At 40.2% G+C, this 25982-nt stretch overlaps 2 protein-coding genes across 7 annotated transcripts; both read left to right on the forward strand.

Annotated features, from left to right (window-relative positions):
* Positions 1-93: 93 nt before the first annotated feature.
* tp73 (tumor protein p73) lies at positions 94-16785 on the forward strand. Of its 3 annotated transcripts, XM_088369964.1 has the most exons (14): positions 94-468; positions 1912-2007; positions 2663-2813; positions 7214-7459; positions 11929-12115; positions 12260-12375; positions 12763-12872; positions 12965-13071; positions 13179-13267; positions 13681-13808; positions 13897-14045; positions 14208-14340; positions 15185-15278; positions 15436-16785. In XM_088369964.1, exons 2-14 carry the CDS (start codon positions 1949-1951, stop codon positions 15835-15837), a joined length of 1971 nt encoding a protein of 656 aa, XP_088226090.1. In that variant the 5' UTR covers positions 94-468; positions 1912-1948; the 3' UTR covers positions 15838-16785. The 3 variants fall into 3 exon arrangements, with proteins under 3 accessions (XP_088226090.1, XP_088226092.1, XP_088226091.1); XM_088369966.1 differs by lacking the exons at positions 94-468; positions 1912-2007; positions 2663-2813 and adding an exon at positions 3475-3621; XM_088369965.1 differs by lacking the exons at positions 94-468; positions 1912-2007; positions 2663-2813 and adding an exon at positions 5896-6222.
* Positions 16786-17599: 814 nt separating this feature from the next.
* rer1 (retention in endoplasmic reticulum sorting receptor 1) lies at positions 17600-25963 on the forward strand. Of its 4 annotated transcripts, XM_088369973.1 has the most exons (8): positions 17600-17750; positions 18785-18866; positions 20740-20844; positions 22650-22746; positions 22975-23053; positions 23450-23585; positions 24238-24292; positions 25442-25963. In XM_088369973.1, exons 2-8 carry the CDS (start codon positions 18786-18788, stop codon positions 25450-25452), a joined length of 564 nt encoding a protein of 187 aa, XP_088226099.1. In that variant the 5' UTR covers positions 17600-17750; position 18785; the 3' UTR covers positions 25453-25963. The 4 variants fall into 4 exon arrangements, with proteins under 4 accessions (XP_088226099.1, XP_088226096.1, XP_088226098.1 ...); XM_088369970.1 differs by having other exon boundaries at positions 17601-17750; positions 24238-25963; XM_088369972.1 differs by having other exon boundaries at positions 17699-17749; positions 18771-18866; positions 24238-25963.
* The last annotated feature ends 19 nt before the right edge of the window (positions 25964-25982 follow it).

Raw genomic sequence — 25982 nt, forward strand, 5'->3', positions numbered from 1 at the left:
TTAATTGCTTTTACACCGCCTAATTGCATCAATAAATGTTCCCGTTTTCCTCACCGTGAAACATTTTTTTTTTTCATATAACACTGGTCAGCCTATCATGAAAAAGAGCCAACAGGCATCCACCTGCGAAGATGGGGAAGGTTTCCCGCTTGTGAGCGCCCAAAACGCGCTGCCTACCGCCTCCCTTCTTCCTTTACCTCCTCCGAAGTCCTTTAGAAAAGCTCACAATTCCCAGAGCACCATGCAAATCAGCTTCCCTGTCCTTATCATTCTTTTCATTTTCTTTCTCCGAAAAGTCAATCCCCTGCTGTAGGTTATTCTTATCAAAGTTAGAGTTTGGTCGTTTGTTTTTCCTCGTTGTTTTCGTTATTGTGCTTTATATGGAGGCTGAGTCTCTGGTTATGTTCAACAATACATACTCTGCACAAAAGACAATTCGCATTGGATTGGGATAATAACACGCATCAGGTAGGCCATTTTATTTATTTTTGTTTGGCTGTAATATTAGCATAATGCCAAACTTTCCTTTAATCGTTTTTTTTTTTGTTTGTTTGTTTGTTTTCAGTTCACAGCAAATGCCAGAGGTGCTCTAAAAAAATAATTGTATCGATACAAAAGTCTCAGCTAAAGAATTTGCTGTCCTATTTTTGGGTGCGGGGTGTTTTGTTATAATCAACAAGATACTTTTTGCTTCTTTCTACATTTGTCAGTACCATAATAATCGCCAATATAAAAGGTTTATTATGATTTTACCTGACAGGATTCTTCAAATGCATTTTATTGTGCCGTCGTTGCGTAATTTTGCCAAAGTGTATATTAATGATTCGAAAAAAAACCTTTGTCAGTTTAAATAAAATTGTTCACAAGGGGTTACAGAGAATTGAATACAGATGTAGCCTATAATTAATTTCTTTTCATTTGGGAGTGCATACTTTTCCCCCATACTGACTCATGGGAAGCAGTGAGTGGTTGTGTATTAGGTACGTGTAAGTTGCCATGGGGGCTGTAACCCGGGAGTTAAGACAATTTGACATCGCCTATATCTGCCATTATGCTGCAAAGTTGCGCAATTTGTTGGTAACAGAAGTTAGCGTGCAGGGAAATAAATGAACTCCAGACTATCAGTATAAATTGTTATTACTAATTACTAATATTTTAGTCCAGACCTTTAGACATGCAAAATAAAAATTTCCGAATTAATTAAAAAAAAAAAAAACACGCACTTTCTCAGTACTTCTTATGTGACCCAAGGCCGAGAGACGCGATCTGCAACTGTTAGTTCTTTCATCCGATTGATTGAAATTATTTTTTGTTGTTTTAAAAATGTCGATTTTTGTTGTGCATAAAATAGGACACATCGCTGGCTTATCTCTAATCAAAGTTTTGAACGCTTGAACAATGTTAACAGTGATGCTGAATAGATGTTTCTTGCTGACATAATAATAATAAAACGTACATGATAATAATAATAATATTAATAATAATAATATAATAATAATAATAATAAAACATACATAATAATAATAAAACGTACATACATACGTACATACATACATACATACATACATACATGGAATATATAGTCCTATATAGTTATAAACAATTGGTTGCTTTAGTAACTGATGTCAGAGCACCTTGTAAGGGTGTGAATCATTTTGGAGAAGGTTGTGATGCTGAGCCTCCTCTCACTGATGAGTTGGCTGGTCCGGGCATGTCCAGGTCCCCTGACACCCTACATTGGATCCATCGTGTTTGTGTGTGTGTGCGCGTGTGTGTGTGTGTGTGTGTGTGTGTGAGCGTGTGTATGTGTGTGTGTATGTGCATGCGTGCAGGCGTGCATGCATGCGTGCAATGTAATAGGAAGTCCTAATATTTACAATATGTACAAATATTCATTTGTGTGTTTCACAGAGTGATTTGCCCTTCGCCAGACTATCCAACCTCCAAAATGTCCCAGACCTCAGGGAATGAAGAAGGAGGCACCTTTGACCACTTGTGGAGCTCCCTGTGAGTATTAGCCCAAACAGCTCTACCATTTCTATTTGATTTTGTACAATAAACCTAAATTCACGCAATGTTGTAAAATGAGATTTCATAACCCCAATGATCTAGCATGTTCACTGTTGCACCAAATATTGAGATAAGTTTGAGCTCAGCACCCCATCATGGACGGTAATGTTTTTGAGAATATTTTAAATATGCGGCCATTATGCGTTCACTACAAACTCTGCAATAGCAAAAATTGGAGGAACAAGCTTGACCGAATTGACCCTATTCACGTTTAACCGCATTTTGTGATAAAAACCAAAACGACTGTCTTTATGAAAATACAAAGACTAAGTTTTGATGGAGGTTTTTGGCAAGATATTATTTTAATATTTTCTACATGCACAATCTACTTCATAATTTTATTTTTTTCTGTGTTGCAATACAATTGATTTCTACCAGTAGCGTTGAACTCATCTGCATTACAGTGCTGTGCTCAGCAATTATTTCTTAATGTTTATGGTCAAGTGATTATCCACCATCTATTGGTTCCTCATCATATTTCAAGGTTCATATATTTTACTAAATCGGCGATCGGTAATCAGTTTCTCTTTGACAATTATTCTTCTCATACATACATCAGTGCAATTTCATTTTTAGTCTATTGTGCCTACAGGGAGCCTGACAGTACCTATTATGAGCTCCCACCAGGAAGCCAAGGAGGTGAGCGTCCCGTACCTTCTACGAGTACTTCAGGGAATCGTAGCAGTACTGCTGAGGTTTCCATGGATGTCTACCACATGAGGGAGATGAATGACAATGTCATGGTAGGAACCAGTTGCAGGATTGCACTCAGTTTTTTTTTTATTGTGACCACACATCCCTCAGTCCACACCCACCATCGCTGCCACACCACACCACACCAGCTTTTTATGGACTTTTTCACTTTTCCCTCCAGTGTTCCCTCCACCGATGATTTCCCTCTCTAGTGCTTCCTTTTCCCTCTTCTTTGTGTCCCCACTGAGATTTCTGAGAGACTGAGGAGTGAGTGCGTGCGTGCGTGCGTGCGTGCGTGTGTGTGTGTGGGTTGGGCTGGGCTGGGCTAATTAAAACTGAGCCAGGGATACCCTTGCTGAATCACTGCAGAGCCATCTGTAGACTAATGTGTCCAGTGTTACAAACATTGACCTAGTGACTCAGAATTTGCAATTTAACAGAGGCCATGACGTTGATGGATGCACCTCAATTGACAATTTCAATGCAAAACAAATATTATTGATTGATATTGACGTTAACACATGGTATCTTGCTTTCGATATGTAAGTTCACATGTATTGGTTAGATTGAGTCTTTTCGTAGGCAAGTCTGGGCCTGCCTAGCCAGTTAATGAATACTCATGACAGATTAAAAAGTGGGCGGGGCTAGTGTTTGTTGTTGCAAGGCTTATTGTGGGGGCCCATTCAGGTGAGAGATAGCAGGCAATGTTATGCATCCTCCATCAAGGTCTTGGCCATAAATGGTTCTTGCAGAATGTCTGCTCCTACTAAATTGACATATAACTGATTCTGGCACTATGTAAATTTTTATGGGGATGCTTTTTAACTCTTCCGGATTGCCAAAATGCTGTGTGTGCAGGTAAGTTGGAATACATTTTTGTTTCCATTAAATTTGTAGTGGACATAATTATTTTGTGTATAAGAGAAGATATTTCTAGCTTCTAACACTTGTGTATTTTTGTACACAAGCATGGGTTTTCTGGATTGACCAGTTTTATTTTAATATATATACTGTATATAACAATACAATGGGGCGGAATGGTAGGGAAATGGTTACCACATCGGCTTCACAGTTCTGGTGAGGTGGTTCAAATCCGGACTTCAGTTTTCCTGTGGGAAGGTAGCATGTTTTTTGTGCTTGCATGGAGTTTCTCTGTGTATAATCTATTGTCTACCACATTCCAAAAACATGCTTGTTATATTGAGGGAAAATCTACAGTTTTCCATCAGCGTGAATATGAGTGTGAATTGTTGATTGTCTATATGCCCCGTGATTAGCTGGCACGTGACAGCACATAAGCTGTCTCACCCAAAGTCAGCTGGGATAGGGTCCAGCTCTCCCCTAAACCTTGTGACGATAAGCGGTGTATACATTTGCAAAATGGACATGTGAATCTGACGTGCAAAAAAATGCTGGTCTTCTTTCCCATGTCCATGCTTGATATTTATGATACTATAATAATCTGCTTTAATTTCGACTGTTGCCTAATATTACCAACAGGGGGCAGAAAAGTCCTCTATACCTCATTTGAACTCTTGCTTCCATTCTTCTTTCATTTTACTGTAGTAAGGCTTGGATTGCATCCATACGATGGCACTGATGTCACTTTTTTTTATGTCATACTATATGTTGGGGATGCTACGTCCCCTATAGCAGTAAGACAAGACAATAGCAAGGGGAGAATGTTTCAATCTACTGCCTGTTGCAGGTATGTCCAAACCCAGTCCTTGAGAGCTGCTGTTCTGCATGTTTTAGATGTCTCCTTCCTCCAAGACATTCCCTATCATTTGAATCAAATATTTTGGAGCAGGGGGACATCTAAAACATGCAGAACAGAAGCCTTTGACGACTGGAACGGGACATTTCTGGTCTATTGTGCTTCATTAATCTTGACAGGTGAGTGTTGCTGTGGATGGCCATTCTCCATTTCTTAATGTTTTTAGACTTTTAAGGATCATCTGTGAGTGGCAGCAAGCAAAACGACTGCCCATAGGCGACATTACATATTGTTACACACAGACGCGCGTGCACACACACTAACATGCACACGCACTTGGTCACACGATGGCGTCAGAGGTTGTGGCTCTGTTTCAACTTGCATATCGAGTGTAGACCAACCTGTGTGCACATTCGCTTGTGTGATATGTGCGCATGGTTGCATGTTGGTGTCTTCTCACATACACTTCCTTGGCTTACCTCATTGCCTCGGACCACAGAGGTGGATTTGAAAGGTAGTAAACAATCAGGTGTTAGACTTGGGAAAATACTTATGTCGCACCATGTTGCAACCAAATATTATAATTTTGGTCATCACGTATTTTTCTTTCTTTTGGAAATGTTTTGACATTGGATCTCCTTAGTGTTTTTGCCTGAATTGTGTGACGAGTGACTGTATGTTGCACCTCGTGTCCTGAGTCAATAGAGCCACATATCAACGTGTGCATACACCCTCTCATCATAAAGTTTGCGTTAAGTCTGGAGCATTGACCTGTCTCTTTGCTTACATCTGATAAAATGCGGCAGGAGAACAAAATGAACTGTACAGATTCCCCATATGCTTCTCTGTCTCCAGTTTTTGTTGTCTCTACTTCAAAACAAAGAAAATAAAAATACTCTTTTTCAGTTTGTAAAAGGCATCTTGTGTTTGCTTGAATATTAGATTTGGACTTTGACCAAATTGTCATAATATTATCAACTAAACTAAAACAATTTCCCCCACTTACAATGTCTACAATGTCTATTACTTTTTCAATGAATAATCCATCTTTAATTCTTATTGAATTAAAAAACATTTATTGCATATGTCACTGATTGTTTTAATTAACGTTTTTCCCCATATGAAATTAATTTATTTGATTCGATTATTAGATGGAAGGCCTTTTAAATTTCAAAGTGTGCTCATTCATTGGTGGAATGATATATGCGAGTGTGCAGTATGTGTAATATCAAATTTCAATATCAAAATTCTCTCTCTCTCTCTCTTGCTTTCTCGCTCTCTTACTCACTCACATACACATGCCCAGACAGTGTTTACTTAGCTCAGGCCTTCACAAAGTGTTTTGTAGCATGCATCCACATGTGTCCCAGCATTGCAGTCTATGTCCAGGCATGTCATAATTGCTGTACCTTTTTTTTTTAGGCTCCCATCCCTATTTCCCGCTCTCCTCTCCCTCGTCTCTGTCTGTTTCTCTCTCACTCTACACACACTCATCCTCACCTTTGTCCTGCCTCTACATATACGTGTGTGCGTGCGTGTGTGTATTGTGTGTGTTTGCAAGAACGAGAGACAGAGAAAGAGCAAAGAGAGAGACAGAGACAGAGACTAACTGATGCGCACCTCACTTGAACTCTGTCTACATGCAATTGTCCTGCACTCATTTTGCTCTATTTGGACGTCCCGGACTGAAGTGTTCTCACATGTGGCTAAAACTTTAGAGGATGTACTACGTGAAAAAGAAGGTAAATATTCCTGGTTTAATGTTTTTTCTACAAGTTGACAGCAGTTCACATGTGAAAGTGTGTTTTTACTCTTTCAAATTAGTTGGCAATATTTTTGAATTGAAATTGAATAGCAGCAGTTATTGCTTCTCTTGCAACTTACTGCCACTGTGAGTCTTTTTTTGAGAGACAAATTGATTGAATGAGCACAAGGTAGGCTTGATTGATTTAAGATCAATGATTAAAGATGGGTCATGCATATATTTGAAGAGCTGTATGACTTTGTGTAGCGCCTCAAAAGGGCCCTGATAGTGCGTGTGCATGCACTTTGACAAGTGACACGAGACGCGCCTCAGAGCAATGACTCTTACTTCTCCCCAAACACTGCAATGGGGATGAGAGGGGGGTGGCACGTAATTAGACAGCACAGATTAGACTGATGTTTTCCAAGTTAACTCACATAGCCCCAAGGTGGTAAATGTGTGGATTGTGCTGCAACCACAACTGACACACACACACACAGATTTATCGCGTAGTTTGACATGAAGTAACTCATCACACTGCAGAGATGTGATCATTGTTACTCTCAAATAGGAATCAACTGTTTGAAAAGTTAATTGCAAAATGGAAAGAAGCTATTGAATTGCCTATTGTTCATCAAGTTTGCATTGTTCGTTACTGCCGACTAGAGGGAAGGAACCGGAAAAGGTCATGTCTCTGATTGAGCTTATGGGGGAGCACTAATGTTGTGTATGGGTGTTTGAGTGGTTATATTTGATAAGTGTACACCTCCCTATCTGGCCAATGGCTTCAACAAACAAGAAGTCCAGTTGCCACAGTTCAATCTTTGTGAATGACTGAGAATCTACACAGGAATATAGCACGCTGAAACCCGAGCTCTCTGCGTGACCGCAAGCCGCTGTCTCTCCAGCATCTCTACCTGTGTCCTGCCTCTGTCTCTCTCCTCCCTCTTCACCTCCCTCATTCTTTCCTCTGCTCTTCTCTTACCCAGTCCCAGTATAACTTGCTCAGCAGCAGCATGGAGAGTCTGGGGAGCAGGGCCAGGCCCGCCAGCCCCTACAGCTCGGAGAACGCCTCTTCGGCCGTGCCCACCCCCTCGCCCTACTCCCAGCCCAACTCCACCTTCGAGGGCCTGTCGCCCGCCCCGGCCATCCCCTCCAACACCGACTACCCGGGATTGCACACCTTCCAGGTTTCCTTCCAACAGTCCAGCACTGCCAAGTCGGCCACATGGACAGTGAGTACATGCACTCTCGATAAGCCTCGGCGTGCTTTCTTCATCCATTCTTTTTTCTCTTCTGCTTTGCCACTATACACCCACCCGTACACGGATGCAAACACTCAAGCGAGCACATGTGCAGGCTTGTCCTTTGCAAGACATCGTAATGGACCATCCAACGGCAACTCTAAAGTGACAAATTGCTTTTCAGGACTTGATATTGCAAAAATCACATGGTTCAATCATCATTGCATCTTTTTTTTTTTAAATCAAGCAACATCTATCTTTTGATCTTTCATTGGTGTTTGTGTTGGTTTGCTTAAATCCAGTCCATTTGTCACACAAAGTAATATAACTAACTATAATAATAACTCCAGATATTTATCTAAATTTAAAAAGAATATGCAAGTTTAAAAAAAAATCAAATGCAAGCTTTATTTTATTTGTCACATGGAGGCCCAAATGCAAGCGTGTCAAGGGTCGTGATGACTTATGGCATCGACATATTGTTTGGAATATGCAATTTGCCCTCCAAGTTTTTTTACAACAAAATAAACTTCACAAACTATGGAAAACGGTGCCAGCCAAATGCTCCTGTCCTATTTACTGTATCTTAGTTAGTAAGTGTGTTGGTAGCTGGGAAAGGTTGTAATACTCGTAAAAAGTAATTTTGTTACAGATTTTTTGCCCACATGAAAAGAAAAAGTCAGCACTCTTTATTTGCTTCAGTGGGGCTCCCAAAAATGATTTAGTGGGCAGGATCTGGCCCCAGGCCTTGAGTTTCCACACCAAAAACTACACGAGTAGTAATATTTTGAAAATGTAAAATTAGTCATTAGTAAACAACAAACACACAATACTTTACAAGTATTCAGATTTACCGAACTTAAATTAACCACAATTACATAAAGTTTCTTACTTGGCTCACACACACACACACACACACACGCACGCACGCGCGCACACACATGCACACACACATACACTCCCCCATACTCCCGTGAACTCTGCGGAAAGGTGTCACCTCCGCCTGTCACACATTAGACTTTCTTAAAAAGAGAAACGGGATACAAACTGGACTTCCATCACTCCGCTTGTGTCTGTTTGAGGGGCTCCTCCATGACTGTGTTTGCTGGAGGCAACCATGCATGGTGGGCTTCTTCACGCAGCTCTCAGTGATGTAAGAAGATCCCTCTGTCGACCGAAGAGTGTGACCTTTAACCTCCTGCTTTTATTCTGCTGTCTCTCTCTTCCTCTGGCCTTAACCCACTTAAGCCTGTCAGCTTAAGCACCATGAATTTCATTGTAGCCTGTCCTAAAAAACATTTTTCAAATTTCCTTTAAACTTTATTGCCCAAGGCGAGTGTCTTTTCACAGTTGAATGTGCAAGCCACATTGATGTTCTGTCTGTAAAAACACTGCAACGTCATTCAAAAAATGGTGGGAAGCCGTTTTACAAGATGCTTTGTAATCCGTCCTACAATTCCTGCATTCTTTGAGGTCTTCCAGTAATTTTCACAAAGAGAAAAAAAATCCAAACTTATTGCTAACAAAAAGAAACCCTTTATATATTTTAAATCTATCTGAACTCCTTCTCCCTTTTTTTACTCGAGCAAAAAAAGTTATCTGAATCTATCAATTTTAGTTTCCAAATATACTGCCGTGTACAGTGTGAATGATTTGGTTTTTTTCATCAGCAAGGACAGAAGTCTGAAATAAGATGAGAATTTTAAACTCTGAGGAGTGAGCAGTGTGTCTGAGTGAAGATAATAATGTTGAGGCATCAGAATAAATCAGTAAATGAATTAACTTTTCACATTTAAATTCTTATTTGAATCATCTTACTCCATCCGCACATGTACTGTAAGGGAGGCTGCTTTACATTTTGTTTACCCCAGATAAACTGCTCAGACAGGTGTGAAGTTGGGACTGCGGTTGCTTTTTTATTAAGGTGCTCTATTTGTAGCAAACTCATTCTCGAAGCAATATGTTTAAGGTATGCAGCATTTAGGAGACTATGGGCCCTATATTGTGCCCAGCACAAATTTATCCCAAAGTGCTGTCTGACTGTGTGTGTAGTTTTCCTTCTTTTGGTATTCTCGTAGACAGGCTCAGTTAGAGAGTTGACTTCAATCTCAGCCGCTTGTAGCAGCTCCCCTCTTTCCCTTTAAATTCAGTGCAGGTGAGGCATGTGGTCGACATGGCGGAAGCATAACAAAATCTGTTTTATTAAGGAACTGCAAGCTCTCCACTTGCGGATGGTGTAATGTTGGCTCGTACATAGTGGGCCTTTCGCGTCAGTATGTGTAATACAAAATAGATTTGCATTTGCATTGAATATGCATTCAATGGAGTGATTTCCACAATAGTACAGATAGTTTGATGTTCATACACTATTGTCATATTTCTGAAAGAAATATGACGATATCCAGCACACATCAGCAGAGCCTATAATCCATCTGCATTTTCCCGGATCAAATCCAGAATTGTGTTATACCATCTACGCCACAACTTTGACCTGGTTTCACTTGGTCTAAACCTTAGCCTTGTCTAGAAACTGTCAGGGGCGCCGAAGGCATGGAATAGAAAATGGAAAGATGTGCCAGTTTTCACACTGAGTTCATGGGCACCTCTCTCTGAAAACAGGGCCTTGTGTGTCCGCTTCTCTTGATTGTCCATTTTCCAGATTCCCCACCATAAGCAATGATTTTTAAGTGTGTAAAGTATGTGTGTGTCTGTATGTCTGTGCGCGCGTGTGTGTGCGTATGTGAGTGCGTGGGGGGGAGGGGAACTGGTTGCGATGCGTTATGGGGTATATGCTCCAGCATGTATTGCAAGGCAGCCTGTCAGAAGTTGCTTTTCCCGGCTATTAGTTCCTCTCCGTTAGGACGCAGGTCCAGACATGTCCCTGCAATGCATCTCCCTTATTCTTACCAAGCATCATCTGCAATACGAATATCGTAGCTGATACTCTCATGAACATCTAAAGAGATTTTAACTTTTTAATTGTTTGTCTCTTCATGAATACTGAGGATAAAACATGAATCATCTAATTATCTTCATCTGAAAGTTGCAAATTGTAACTTTTTGACCACAAAGCTGTTTAATAGTTTGACAGAAAACTACACACTGAGCAGTTTATCAAGCTTCATTTTAGATCTTCAAATTATTCATGAAATGTTTGTCTGTATACGGAAATGTATTGATGTCCCTTATCGACATGACAATAGAAATGTGTGGAACTAGGTGATTTGTCACCGGGCAAGTTGTTTCTTGTGTGTATGGATGGTGATCAAACAATTATCACCCTTTTCCCAGAAGCTTGTCAGGACCTGCCTTTCGTGGACCACAGTGTGATGACATACACCTAATACTGTAAAGATGGTTGGCATAACACCAAATATGCATTTTGACATCAATTTGTAGATGATTTTTTGCAACAGCAGAAATTGCCTTCGCTCAATGAAAATGATAAATCTGTCAATTCCTTTTCACTCTCTCTGGTCAGCAACATCCTGTCTTTGTTCTGAGCTGAAGTTGATCTATCACTCATATTCTTTTGTCTCAACGGCAAGTGACTTTTATTAATGCAGCTCTTCACTTTGAACATTGATGCAGGCTATTTCATGTGTTGTTGGTGTATGTGAACACCAGGCAGGACGGTGAACAAGTCGAGACATCTCCAAAAGCGTCTGAATCGTGAAAGACTGAGAAAAAAAACATGCGCAACTTTTTCATGCACTTAAAGATGTTCTATCATCATGATGTATTAATTTAGCTTGTTAATTTATCCAGGATCAATTAGGAAAAAAAACACAGGAAAGCTCAATTATAATCTTGTTGTGACCACAGCATATAGTTGACAATATTTTCGTAGGATTCATAGTATTATAATAATTGGCCCATTCATCTATTTTATATCGTACTTATCCTCATTATGAAGCCTGTCCTAGTTAAAAGTACGTAATAACAACTATCATCATTTGAGAAGGTGGGGTTGTTGAAACGTGTCAGGACAGGCTGGGGGGCCGTTACGTGGTACACAGGCATTTTCTTTGCCTTCAGTGTTGATGACCGTGTGTGTGTGTGTGTGTGTGCGTGCGTGTGTGTGTTGTGGAAAAAAAGAGGTGGGGGCAAGTGCAGTGTGTGCATTTCTAAAGGCTTAGTAAAGGCGTCACTGCAAACAACATGACAATTTGCCAAGAGAGAAATCACTCTTTCCCAACTGGGAGCCTTGTTCGTAAAATTTGGGGTAAAAGACAAACCTCTTAGTGAACACTTTTGAAGTGATGCACTCATCTTGATAGGCTGTGCTGTCCAATGAAAATGGTCCAATTTTTAACTAGTATTTGAGCTTGGGTGAAGGTATATTAATGTCTTTTTCTCCCTGGTGTCATAACTTAGCAGCGTGTTTATCACTCTACCTCGTGACTGGGTTCTGATCACCTATTTTCCTCTCACCGTGTGCATGTTCTTTGCTCCCCTAGTACTCCCCTCTGTTGAAGAAGCTCTACTGTCAGATTGCCAAGACGTGTCCCATCCAGATCAAGCTGTCCTCCTCTCCTCCCCATGGAAGCATTATCCGCGCGATGCCTGTCTACAAGAAGGCCGAGCATGTGACCGAAGTAGTCAAGCGTTGCCCCAACCACGAGCTAGGCGGAGAGTACAATGAAGGTATGACCACTCAATTTGAATAACAGCCTTTACTCACTTTCCCCAAGTGTGTGTGCCGTTAGTTGTTTCAGATGCAATTCAGATCCAAGAATCTGAATTAATTCATCACTGTGACCCTTTAAGTTTTATCGGCTGGTTGTTCAGGTCAAGCAGCCCCAGCCAGCCATCTCATCCGAGTGGAAGGGAATAACCTCTGCCAGTACATGGATGATCCAGTAACGGGCCGACAGAGTGTCTTTGTTCCCTATGAGACTCCACAGGTATGTGCTTCTTTAACAAACATTAGCATAAGATGCTAATTTAAGGTTTTTGTAGGTTATTTTATTTTTACAGCTCATTATGTAGCACATCTTTATATGTTGGAGCTCACTAAAAGCCTCAGGATAAGCCACATTTGGGGGTTAATTGGAGTTTTGTTTCTGTACAAAATTAAGCATCCAAATGAGATTGTCTTGGAAAATAACCAAACCAAAAGCAGCTTTCCTAAAATTGAAGAGCTCTACAACACTGCCCTCTAAAGGTTGGCTTACCACAAGTAGTGTCAAATTGGAATTTGACTGTGATATAAAATTGTAATTCCTCTAAATAGATTTCCAACACTATAAAAAGGTGTGCAGGACAGTTTAATTTATTATGGCATGTTGCAGGTGGGGACAGAGTTTACCACCATCTTGTACAACTTCATGTGCAACAGCAGCTGTGTGGGCGGCATGAACAGGAGACCCATCCTTATTATTATTACTTTGGAATCAAGAGAGTAAGCCCATCTTTTTCTAATGTCAGCTGCAGAACAATGAGTTGATCTTTACAAGCTGATCGATTACCACTATCCTTCCAATAATTTTCTAGTGGACAAGTATTAGGTCGGAGATCATTTGAAGGCCGGATATGTGCGTGTCCTGGTCGGGATCGCAAAGCAGATGAGGACCACATGAATGGCAATGCCAATAAGCGCAGTAAGTTATTGTCATAAATAACAATAATAATAATGCATAATGTTGGTGGTTGAACTAACAGGACTGAGGAATGTATTAAAGCTACTGTATGCATCTGTTGTCTACAGGTTTCAAACAGAGCCCACCAAATATTTCCAGCCCAAATGTAAACATTAGGAAGCGGCGGCATGGGGATGAGGAGATTTACTATATTCCTGTAGGTGGTTTTTTTATGTATATACAGAATCCACTTGGGAGAAATGTGCTATATTGTTATCACACTTGAAAATTCAAAAACAAACAATAGAGGCCAAACATTTCAAAATAAGGACACATCTGAAAGTAAAAATAAGAGCATTTCTGAGAATAAAAGTGACTACAAAGAAAAAATCATTTGTCTTCACCTAAACAGGGCCAAATTTCCATTTGTATTTAAATGTAGACATGCTCAATATTATTCCAATACATATACTTTTTGCAACCTTTTTGTTTGGTAGCATACTGTAAAATTTTCTTAAGTCGTCGAAATAAAGGTTAAGAAACACTGTCAGACAGATGCTTGTATACACCTTTAACAACAAAGCTATTAAAAAAAAATTGATAGCAAATACTATTGGGGTGCGTGTACAGGTTCGTGGTCGGGACAACTTTGAGCTGTTGATGAAGATTAAAGACAGTTTGGAGCTAGTAGAGCTTGTCCCTCAGCCACTTGTAGACTCCTACAGGCAACAAACACAACAGCAGTTGCTACAAAGACCGTAAGTTATACTTGCTCTCATACTTCCTGTAATGATACGACTTAGTCTGACATTTCTCTTGCTCTAACTGTAATTTTTTTTTTTTCAGAAGTCACATAGCACCACCCTCTTCTCCATTGTCAAATATGAACAAGCTTCACCCGCATGGAGGTCTCAGTAAATCCCAACCAGCCAACCACATGGCAGGGCAACAGCCACAACACCACCCCACTAGCCACACCCCCATGGCTCATATGAGTGAGTGAAAATGGTCAATAATGCTTTGAGAAATAATCAAGATTCTAATGAGAACTTATCCAGTGGTCTTGAGCAATTTGTGATTAAGACGCACATCTCAGTGCTTTTGTTCATATGATGTGCAACATTTATTATATTCCTGTGACTTGACTTGTCTTACAGGCCACAACATGCTCAACAGCCACCACATGCAGTCTAACGGGGACATGAACGGTGGTCACGGCAGTCAGACTTTAGGTTCTGCTTCACATTGCAGCCCACCCCCTCCGTATAACCCTGACCCCAACCTTGTCAGGTACCTCACCCTCCAATGACACTACTTCTCAATTTTCCTCGTGTCCGACAATTTGATTGCTTTGACGTTGGTGTCTTCCTGACAGCCACTTTTGCATATCAGTGTTTGTGCAGAAGTGATGATTGTTATTTTGACAAAGGTTTTATGTCCTGCAAACTTATTGTAGTACATCATGGCTACTGGTGTCATAAATGGCCCATTGGAAAATCGCCCTGTGCTGTGAAAAAAAGACTGTTGGTTAAATCAGTAAAGCTGATAGCTGTGTTTGAGCGACAATGGCCCTGCACAGTGTAAGTGTGTATGCCTACACACGCAAAACTTTCCAAAAGACATTCTCAAAGAAACGGTCAAGCCTTTCTTGAGATAGAATCAGAAAAGATGATCAAAACGGAAGCTTTGTTTTAGTCTACCTGGGCAGCCAAGCTGCAAATATAGTGTCATGTGTAGTTGGCAAGCCATTTTGTGTACTACCATTTTCGTATTCACACTGCACAAGAAAACATTTCATCCTTTTAATGTTGTAAATGCTCTTTTGACACGTATTTTGTTTTCCTGATATCATGTATGAATGCACTCATTTTTACTACCACTGACTTTTTATCTTTTGTAATTTTTCATGCGTAACATTTTCCCATCACTGTATGTTGCCCAAACTTTTATATTTTATGTATTTATAATAAAGAATCTTCACCAAAGAAAGAATGGCCTAATGAATCATTGATATTTAAGTGTGCTTTTCATTTCACATCAGCCATATTTGTCAAAGTGATTTGTTTTGTCTAGTTTTGTCTTCTCAATGTTAAACAATTTAACCTGGACTGCACTTTTTTGTGTCCCCATGCAGCTTTCTAACCAGCCTTGGCTGCCAAAACTTCATTGAATACTTCACCTCTCAAGGCCTCCAAACTATCTATCACCTCCAGACTCTCTCCGTGGAGGTAACAATTCTGTAACTCTCATTTCTTTCCTTCTTGAATTATGAAATTGTCATATTTGTCTCGATCACGGCGGCTTTTACACTTGTTTCACCATCTACTCGACATATTTGACATCTGTTTTTGAATTATTTCCGCTTGCTACCTGCTGTTTCTCCAGGAATTAGGCGCACTGAAGATCCCAGAGCAGACTCGCATTGCCATTTGGCGAGGACTCCAGGACATGAAACAAGGCTCTTCGCTCCAGCTGCCTGCCTCCTCGCACCACCACGACTACCATGGCCAACAACTTCTCCGCTCCAGCAGCAACATGGCCACCTCCACCATGGCCGCCATCGGGGCCGCCAGCGGAGAGCTGCAACGTCAACGCGTCATGGAGGCTGTGCACTTTCGAGTCCGCCACACCATTACCATACCCAACAGGTCGGGTGTCGTTGGGACTTCGGGGATGGTGGCGGGGTCTGACGAGTGGGCTGACTTTGGTTTCGACATGCCCGACTGCAAGGTGGCACGCAGCAAGCACCCCATAAAGGAGGAGTTCATGGAAAGAGATGTTCACTGATCCCACAAACAAGTCCCTACTCTAGTTTGTCAATGTTCTCAGCAACAGCCTTTTCAAAGACTGCTACGACAGGATGAGTGAACATGCGATTCCATAGCCATTACTCCGTGTTGCTTTATTGGATAGGCATTGTTATCGATGTGTATTTGTGAAACTTAGACAGAACCCCCAAGCAACCATTTATTCAACAATCGATTGTCCTACTGTGAAAATATTATCGGCCCTTAGTGAAAACATTGGATACCAATTGTGCACATGCTTCAACAGTATTTTCTCTGAACATCAGATGTGAAATCGGAGTTATGTCATTCTGAACGGCGCCCCTGTTTACCATGACGCCAGACAAAACAGTAGCCGTCATGTCCTTCCTCTTATGCAAAACCTTGCTGGGCAAGGTCTTCCTATGTTAATGCTTGATGAGTGTCTTCTAAATAACTTTACGGCACTTCTTTGTGAATATTTAACTGCAACATTCCAGTTTTGTTTCAGGACATCATGCACAAATTATTATGGTGCACAAAATGTGCCTCAAATGTGGCTTTGTTGTTGTACATATATTGAACTGGTCAAGGGAGGAGCATTTTAATGCTTTAAAAGTCAAACCTTCAATTTTGTGTTAAACGTGCGTGTGATCAGTATTAAGATGTATATAGGGACAATTTTGATAGTCTTGTTTCTATCTGTGTAAAGTTTATTCAGAGGTGTAACCAGTTATCTATTGCTGTTCATTGTTCAGTCTTTTCTATGATTAGGGTCAATGTTTTTCTTGTTAAGTGTAGATGTAGAAATATTGATTGTCTCCATGTGACGAATGCAAAGTTATCAACACAAAAGCAACTTAGTTTGTTTTTGAGTGCCATTAAAACTGGTCGTGGATAAAGCAAAGTCTTAACAATGTCGTTAAATTGTACGTGTTTGGTTTATATTGATTAAATCAGTGATTCTTCATCAGTGGGATGTGAGTGCTCTAGTGTACGCCGTTTTAAAATGTTTTAACTGTGATTAATGTTACATAGCACAGTTGATGCCATGTGCGAGCAAATGTATGATGTCTCCTAATAATTGTATTTATTTATTTTTGTTAAAGGGAAGGTGCGAATGGAAAATTTTGAAACTTAATGACGATATATAACTGAGCTGCCACTGATGCCTTCTTTAATACGGATGTTGCATTGAATTATTTGTTGATGGGGGGAATGCATTTTTTCCCCGTCGATTTGACATGCATTTGTTATTGGTAATTTTGCTGCCTGTTCAATTTTTGGAGGTCAGCGGGGATGTGTTGTGTTGGCTGGTCACACGGATACCTGGGGTCCCTACCCCAATTTTTTAAAAAAATCAGTAGTTTCCCTTGTTAACTACAGCTCAGTTGTATTCAACATCTAAGTACATTACATTTGCATTTTATTCTATTGATGTGTTTTCAAGTACCACTTTTATGGCTTATGACCAATATATTTGAACAAAAACATTTACGTACACATTTTTTCTTCCCTACGTGCAGTGTTAAAATGTACCGTTTAGGAATAAAACACGTTTTCTTTGATATAACATCCATTCTCTGCACCACTCATCCTGTTAGATCTGGGGATGCTGGAGCCCATCCCCAGAAAGGCGGAGTTGTGTACCTGGTCGCCAGTCAGTTGACCAGCATGGCACGTAAACAGTCATACAACCATTCAGACTCACTTTTACGTATTCCATGCGTGGAAACTGAAACTGACGGTCATGTGCAAAATGAGCCCGATAAAGCGATTGAACTTGCATCTGACAGCCTGTTTTCGAGGTTCGACTCGTCTGGTCTGCCGGAAGATCAATCCTCGCGGAAGTTGTGACGTGGTCGCATGAGTTTGGTTCGTGTGACTGTCTACTCGTTGAGGTAGAGCCGGGTAGTGACACAGCTGCTGTATCAGGTAAGAAACTACTAATTTTGTCCATTTTCGGAGCGTTTGTTAAAACAGTCACGGCGCGTGCCCAGGACGTTTTATTGAACAATGTAATATGAATTACTTTGATTCGAGAAATAAATACTGGTCTTATGTAAATACTAAATAATGTAGCGGGTCTAGCTCGCTTACTAGCTAGCACCGCAGAAGCTTTCCGTTTTTTCCGGAAGTGAGTTGTCATGTATTTTTCTGGGATTTGTAGTTCAAGGTTTTCATTGTGCAATGAATTGAAAGCGATGTGGTGTGTGTCGCGAACTACAGAAACAAAGGCTGGTTTGTTAGTATGTAGCACTTGGGAAATGTTGTTCTATGATGTATTCTCTCGTGCGAGCTGCCGAGTAAGAAATACTTTTTAAAAACTACATTACCCATACAATCAACAATTTAGGCCGAAGGTAAATGTACAGTTATGGCTAGTTAGCTTGTTCCATTCTCAAGCTAATGTGAGTAACACGAAACACTATGTATTTGTGCATATCGGTGTAATGCTTTCCTATCGCTTTGTTTGTTTGAGTAACATAGCCACTGGTCGATTTCTCCAATCAATGCTATCGGCGCACACGTTACAATTTCACAGTAGCGTCCTACTGTCGGCATTTTATTAGCTAATGTCACAATGTACCAAAGCAATCGCCTGAGTTACTGTGACTGTAGTGGTGCGTTCAATTCAATATAACTAGAGGCTCTAAATTTGTTAACGTCCCCTTTACTTCGTACTTTTTCTTGTTAAAGTGGGATGCATGATTTGACAATGAAGCGTAACGTATAAAAACACTGGTTCTGCATCATATATGATGGATTCCTAAGGGCGAGTAATACGTCTGTTTGATTGATTGTAACATTGTGGTCCAGATCACGTCCTGTTTGTCGAATGAAAACTACCGCTCTAAATAGTTCCACTGTTTTGGGGGAAACTGGTTGTGTTCAAAAACGAAACTCAACGAACCTACACTTGGTCTCAATTAAAGTCCTGTTTTTATTTACTTCGCCTTTCCACGCAGAATGTCAGAAGGGGACAGTGCTGGGGACTCAATCCATGGAAAACCATCTGTAGTTGCTGCCTTTTTCACACGGGTCGGACAGGTGAGCATTTGTCATGAACTTGCTAGCAAAATGGTTTAGTTGATTTGTGCTTGTGGCGAAATTGAATGATGACAATGCACAATGCACTGCTGCAAATTTCCCATCATTAAACATTTTATGCGTTGATGATCCTGTTTTGATTCATGCAGTTTGGAGTATTTTACTGTACTGTATTTTCCGGACTAAAAGTCGCTCCGGAATATACGTCGCATTAGCCATAAAATGCACAATAACGTGGAAAAAAAACATATATAAGTCGCTCCGGAGTATAAGTCGCATTTTGGGGGAAATTTATTAGACAAAATCCAACACCAAGAACAGACATGAACGAGCAACAACAGGCTAAACGATACGGTATGCTAAGGTGACATAAACACAAACGAAGAGCTGAGAACGGGCCTGACGTAACATTCAGAGTTATTCAAATAACTATTACATAAATAACACGTTTATAAAACCTTTTATGTCACTCCAATTCATTAAATCCATCGATTGTCCTTTATGTTAACAATGCCGGCTGGGTGCACGCCGCTGACGCTGGTTGCACTTCAAAATATTCCACAGGCCCATATAATGATATATAAATTATATATCAAATAACTATTATACAAGCAATAATATTATCAAACCATCTGTGTCACTCCAAATCATTAAATCCATCGATCGTCCTTTATGTAAACAATGCCCCCCGGTTGCGCGCTGCTGACGGCGCTTGCACTTATAAATATTCCACAGGCCAATATAACAATATATAAATTATATATCAAATAACTATTATACAAGCAATAATATTATCAAACCATCTGTGTCACTCCAAATCATTAAATCCATTGATCAAATTCCTGACGTCAGCCTTGTCGTTATTCCACAGATCTAGTATATAACTATATTGTAGCGTTAACAAAGTACCAGGAAAGACGTGGGTTTGGTAAACGGCTCTTTATTTAACAAAACAAGTTCAACGAGCCAACAACTACTGAACTGTAACAATAAAAACATATATAAGTTGCTACACAAAATAAAATATATAAAATAACTATAGCATAATTAGTTCACCGCCACACGGCCCCAAGCACCGGCGTGGACTTCCAGGCGTGTGATGGCGTGGACTTCCATCCCCGGAGGTGGTGCTTCCAGCCACGGAGATGGAAGAGAGCTCTATAGAAATGGACCAGGCATGCATAAAAGCCATGTCCGAGCCCCATCCACCGTACCCGTACAGCCACCCAGCCGAGCGCCGGCCCCCGACTTCCATCCACCGAGGTGAAAGAGTTCCGTAGAGTAGGACCGGGCATGCGTAAAAGCCATAATAGTTTTTCAAACCTTCTGTGTCACTCCAAATCATTAAATCCTTCAAACTCTTCATCCTCCATGTCACTTACAAACAAAGCCGCTCATGATCCCGGAAGTACGTGGGGCTCTTCGTCATCCCGTGATCGAATCTTTGTCCTTTCTGTAAACAACCGCCGCACCACTGACGTCACTTGAAATTCAAATTACAGTAATCCCTTGCTACATTGCAGTTCGTTTATCGCGGTTTCACTTTTTTTTTTTTGAATTATGACAATTTGTGAAAAAATTAACATATAAGTCGCTCCTCAGTATAAGTCGCCCCCCCCCCACCCAAACTATGGGGAAAAAAACGCGACTTATAGTCCGAAAAACACTATGTTTGTCATGTAGTCATAAGCTTTCACAAGTGTTTTGGCCAATAAAGAAATGATTAATTTAGAATAAAGGACTATTATGCTTGATGCTCCGGAAATGTTCAGAATTCATACCAAGTAAATTGACGCAATATATTTTCCAGAGGCCCCTCATGTGATGGTAACATTACATCCACTTCTTTGTGTTTTTGTGTCATGTGAAACAGATCTATCAGTCATGGCTAGACAAATCAACGCCATACTCTGCAGTGCGATGGGCCTCCACACTTGCACTTACTGCGCTGTACATGATCCGAGTGTACATACTCCAGGTAATGTTTTCCTTTCCAGCGTTTACAAAGGCAGATTAAATTTGTGACGTACAAAGGCAGATTAAATTTGTGACGTGGCCTGCTTAATTCAACAATCTAAAAAGAAGTGTTGCATAGTTTATTGGCCACTACTTTTGTCATTTGCCTGCTTCTGTAACTCTCAATGTAAAAACCTGTTTGTGCTGCTCTATTTCATGTTAGCATATTTTTGTTTCCTATCTTGAGATGCGAGACTTGAATGCCATCCAGCTATTTCTTGCATACTTACCGGTATGCTTTCCTAACCTGATTTTTATAAAAGGGTAGGCATTTACTGGACAAAGCTCTGCTCGTTAACAGGCTATATATCAGATCCACAGGCATAAGGCTAACCTTGTTCATGTCTTTTTTTCTTCTGTATAGTGATAGGCAGCTTCAAGTTTGTTTGTAAAAATTCACAAGTCACGAAAAAAAAACTTCTCACTACTGCATAGCTGAACTCTTACTTGGTAAATATCCAAACAAATAGCTCAAACACAACACCGCCCTGACAACAAACATAAGACCTGCATAACTGTTGACGAGTGACTCCTTGCCAAGTTGTTCGATGAAAGTAAAAGGGTAATGTGAGAACGTCTTCACTTCTTTTTGACTGTTGGCCATTCACTTTCATTTAAGAAACACCATCCAGTTCAAACAAAACTGCCGCGGCAGTTATTGTTACAAGTTTACAAGCTAGGAGTTGTTTTGTTTCCTTGTTTCTTTTAAACTGCAGCTGCAGCTGTAGCTTCCACGTCAGATGACTCCAACCAGCCATGAGTCTTGTCCCTCCATCTGCCTTGCAGTGTCAATATATTCCACGTACCTATTAGGGGTGTAATCGTACACGGCAAAATATCAAACCGTTCCGTCCGCTCCGCACGGGACAACACGACCTAATGGACCGCTGGATTTCAGTACTTCATTTTACATGGATCCATTTACAGGCCATCGTTTATGTGCCTATCTGAGCTGGTAAAAAGCTTTCCTCCTTCTGCAAAGTAATATCCGATCACTGGTGTGCTTGGGCCGGCATTTGCGCTCTTGCGCTGGCTGTTGTAACTCTTCGGCGGCTCCGTGCAGCCACGGTTGTCAGGTCTGCGTATCATCGATTACTTTGGGCTTCTTGTTTAGAAACATCACTTGTATATATGTTGGCGGCGGTAAGGTGAGGTTTTTACTTACTTATTCCAAAAGTGCAGCTGGTATTTTGTAAATTTCTTGCACCCAAACCCATCAGAGATCAGGAGCTTGCTCTTTTGTCTCACATTTATTTTACTGTACACAGCTGGCAAAACAGAGCACTTGTCGCACTTACAGAATCGGGAGAGAGTTGACAAAGTTGCGCTATGGGCACTCCAATTGAGCACCACAATAAGAATCCATTGTAATGTTTCTTCTCAAACTTTTGTCTCCATATAGTAAAGAGAATCACAACAAAATGAACTCTAAATTGTGCTTTAACGCTATGTAGTTAACGATCCTCATTGCAAGTAAACTTGTAAGACTTATGATTAGGGGTTATGATTTAAAGTGTCGAAAATATTATTAATTATTTCCAGATTTACAAAAATGCTGCTGAAAAGCAAAATAAAGGAATATTTCAATTTAAAAAGTGTTGTCTGTATCCACAAAAAGGTGTGGCGCAAATACCGACATACAGACCGTACCGTGGATTACCCATACCGTTGCGCCCCTCGTACCTATTGTTTAACCGTCCTTATTCATGACATCGGTGTAAACTGTTTGCAAAAGAACCTTTAATTTGATTTCCCACTGCTTTGCAGGGTTGGTACATAGTTACGTATGCCTTGGGAATCTACCATCTGAACCTGTTCATTGCTTTTCTATCACCAAAAGTGGATCCTTCACTGCTTGATGAAGGCAAGTTCACTCAATTTGTATCTTTGTTTTCTTTCCTCTTCTTCTGTGATTATCAGGATGTAAGATTCTTATTATTTGTAGTGCAATGAACTTCAAAAGCACTTTTCTAAACATTAGTATTTCTTATCAGACATGAATTTGCACTCCTGTCATGTAAATGTATATTTATGCATTCATATCTAAGGTCCTTTGCGTTGTTAACCACATATCGCCCTGCCTTCTCCACAGATGAGGGCCCAGCCCTTCCTACCAAGCAGAATGAAGAGTTCCGTCCTTTCATCAGGAGGTTGCCTGAGTTCAAATTCTGGTGAGTCCAGCAGCAGTCCACTAATGTGCCTTTGACTTAAAACTTTCCTTGTGTGGCTTGTTTTTATGCAAACAGCAGGTCACTTCATGGAGCCACGCCAAAGTAGTGTTTTGCATCAGACGCCATACATATGTAGGCTTGGAAGGGTCATCTTTGTTTCCCTGTGTGAAATATCCCAACAATTAAAAAGTAAATATTGAGAAACATATCAGCAGAACATAACATTTTGCTCATATGCAAAAGTTCTGATAATGAAATCCCGTTAGGTCATTGTTGATTTTGTTCCACACCAACTCCACCCTATGCATGTAATTGACAATGTCCATATCTTGACACCATATGGGTAAGAATTCACCAGGCAGTTCCTTGTTTCTAAATGAACTCTTCTCTTGATAGGCATTCAGCAACAAAAGGCATTGTCATTGCCATGGTTTGCACCTTTTTTGAAGCCTTCAACGTGCCGGTGTTCTGGCCTATACTTGTGATGTACTTCATCATGCTCTTCTGCATCACCATGAAGAGGCAGATCAAGGTAAAGATACAAACACTCACACAGTGCTTGAAATTTATGAAAACTGTTTTTGTTAAGATTATGCACGAGTTTCATTCAATGAAAACACAAGAAGACTTTATTCAAAATATGTTTGTTCATTTCCTTTTGCAAATTGCACTGATACCAGTGTTGGAGCAGATACTGCAGTCACACACTCGACTTCCCTTTTCAAAACCAAGTTGCAGGAGAATAACAAAAAAACGTAACACAATGTTTGAGATGCAGGTTTGTAAGAAATGATTGCATCAATATATGCTATTCTACCAAATGCCTAGATCTAGTCTCATTCCTCAAGTTCAAAAACCTTTTCAATTGTTGTCGATGTTGTACCACCACAAGGATTGCCCACACCGCAAACATTGCTATTGAACTGCTCTACTCTTGAACAAATTAAATGCAACATTTTATAATTTGGGAATATTTTTTTGTTTCAATAAATTAACATTAAGCAGATATTTTGCTTGGTTTGCTTATGGTGAGGTTGTGCCTTCATAGGAAATATTTTTACACTGTTCCGTTGAATCTGATGCATTTAATTTTCCTAGAATATATTAGGCCTTTCTTTAAGACTTCTAAACTACTGATATAAGTCCTTTACCTGCTGTTAACCCCCACTTTCTTTCTTTTCCAGCATATGATCAAGTATAGATACCTACCATTCACGCATGGGAAGAGGACATATAAAGGCAAGGAAGAAACAGGGAAACCTTTTGCTAGTTAAAACCCCCACTTCCCTTTGTCCTTGTATGAAATTTACCATTCACAGTCCATGGAGAGATAGGGGCTCAGATAATTTTTTGCAAGGGGACATTTTCATGATAAGAATAAAAACGACACCATTATTGATCCACGTTTGACAGTGTTGTAAGAGCATTCTCTCGGCGCAGATCAAACAAGTCTGCAAGTGTTGCCTTTGACCACTAGGATTGATGGGAGGGGGTGTTTTTTAGAGGTCTCGAGTCCTACATTTAGATTTGGCCAACATTTGTTAGGAGTCGGTGGGACTGGGACTCTGTGCTGCCGTTTGCCTTTGAAAGCCTGCTGGTTTTGTACGAGCTCACAGAGAACCACAATGAAAAAGCATTTACTCCCCCTCTTGTTAGCCCCCGTTGATTTTTCAATAATATAAATGGATGGATGAGTATTATGTCAGCAATTTGTTTGTTCTATGTGATAAAATTCAATAGTGCCAATCAGGACATGATTAGTTTGAAAGAGGATACATAAATTCAACAAAACCTTTCTAGATTGAACAATTCCATCTCGACAAAACTAATGTGCTCCTGCTCTGAAATGCTTCAGAGCGAAATTTGGATTTGTGGCATTTCACTTGAATTCACATTCATGTTAAAAATCCGACCTTGTTCACCTCTACTCAAATAATTTTGATCACCGTACTGTGTGGCTAGAAAACCATTTTGTTTGAAATGGCTAGTCCATGAATTCGTGTTACCTCCCATTTCAACATTGACTATGGATGTAGAGAGCCACGCATCATCTTCAAAGAGGCCACCTGGGTGCAGTTTTTAAAAGACTCCACGTTGGTGGCTACATTTGAGTGTGACTCTATTTTGGATTAGTTTACTAATCTGTGAATCAATTGGAGGTTTTGTCAAGTCTCGTGAGGCTCCGACATGTTTTCTGAGCACAGGGGTGGGGGTGGTTGGGGGTCCTTAAGAGAAGCAAAATTGAGTCCTGGCCTATTAGTGTTTCAAAGCCTACGTGCCATTATTCTGATTTGTGTAGACTAGCTCCTGTTCTCATTTCTAACCTGTTCTTCATAAAAACATGACATCATCATCATTCCAAGCAAACTGTTGTTCTTTCTTTTGCAGAGGAAACGTAAGAAAACTGAGATTGAGGGCTTTTATTATGTCAAACGGATGAAGTGGGTGGCGATCACACTTTTTTGGTTTTTTGGGTTTTTTTGCGGGGTGGGGCATCCCGGACAGACCTTTTTTTTTATATATATATTTTGTTTTCCAAAATCCTGGAAACTCTTGCCCTTACCGGACTGTGGTCAAGGGAGCAAAACATATTTCCTGTAAAAAGTTGCTTCCAAATGGTTGTCGAAAAGATCTGTAAATATATATCTTTAAATATGACAATTGAGATTTATTTTTGGTTTTTTTTCCCCGGCAACTATGGTAGATATACATTTGCTAGTGTTCAAATAAAGTTCAATTAAAATTGTTAAAAGCAGAACTGATGAATGGAGTTCCTGATTTGGAGCATTTGATCTGTTTCTTATGACTTGCATGTTATTGTTTTCTTGTAACTGTTCAGAACTTGGTTTTAATAACTTAAATGTATTTTTTTCCACCTCAAATGCTATTAAACAGAATATGTCCCTAGAACCAGTTCAGAAATACATGT

This window comes from Syngnathus floridae, chromosome 2, assembly GCF_059516105.1.
Source record: "Syngnathus floridae isolate MCC-2025c chromosome 2, RoL_Sflo_1.0, whole genome shotgun sequence".
Taxonomy (NCBI): Eukaryota; Metazoa; Chordata; class Actinopteri; order Syngnathiformes; family Syngnathidae; genus Syngnathus; species Syngnathus floridae.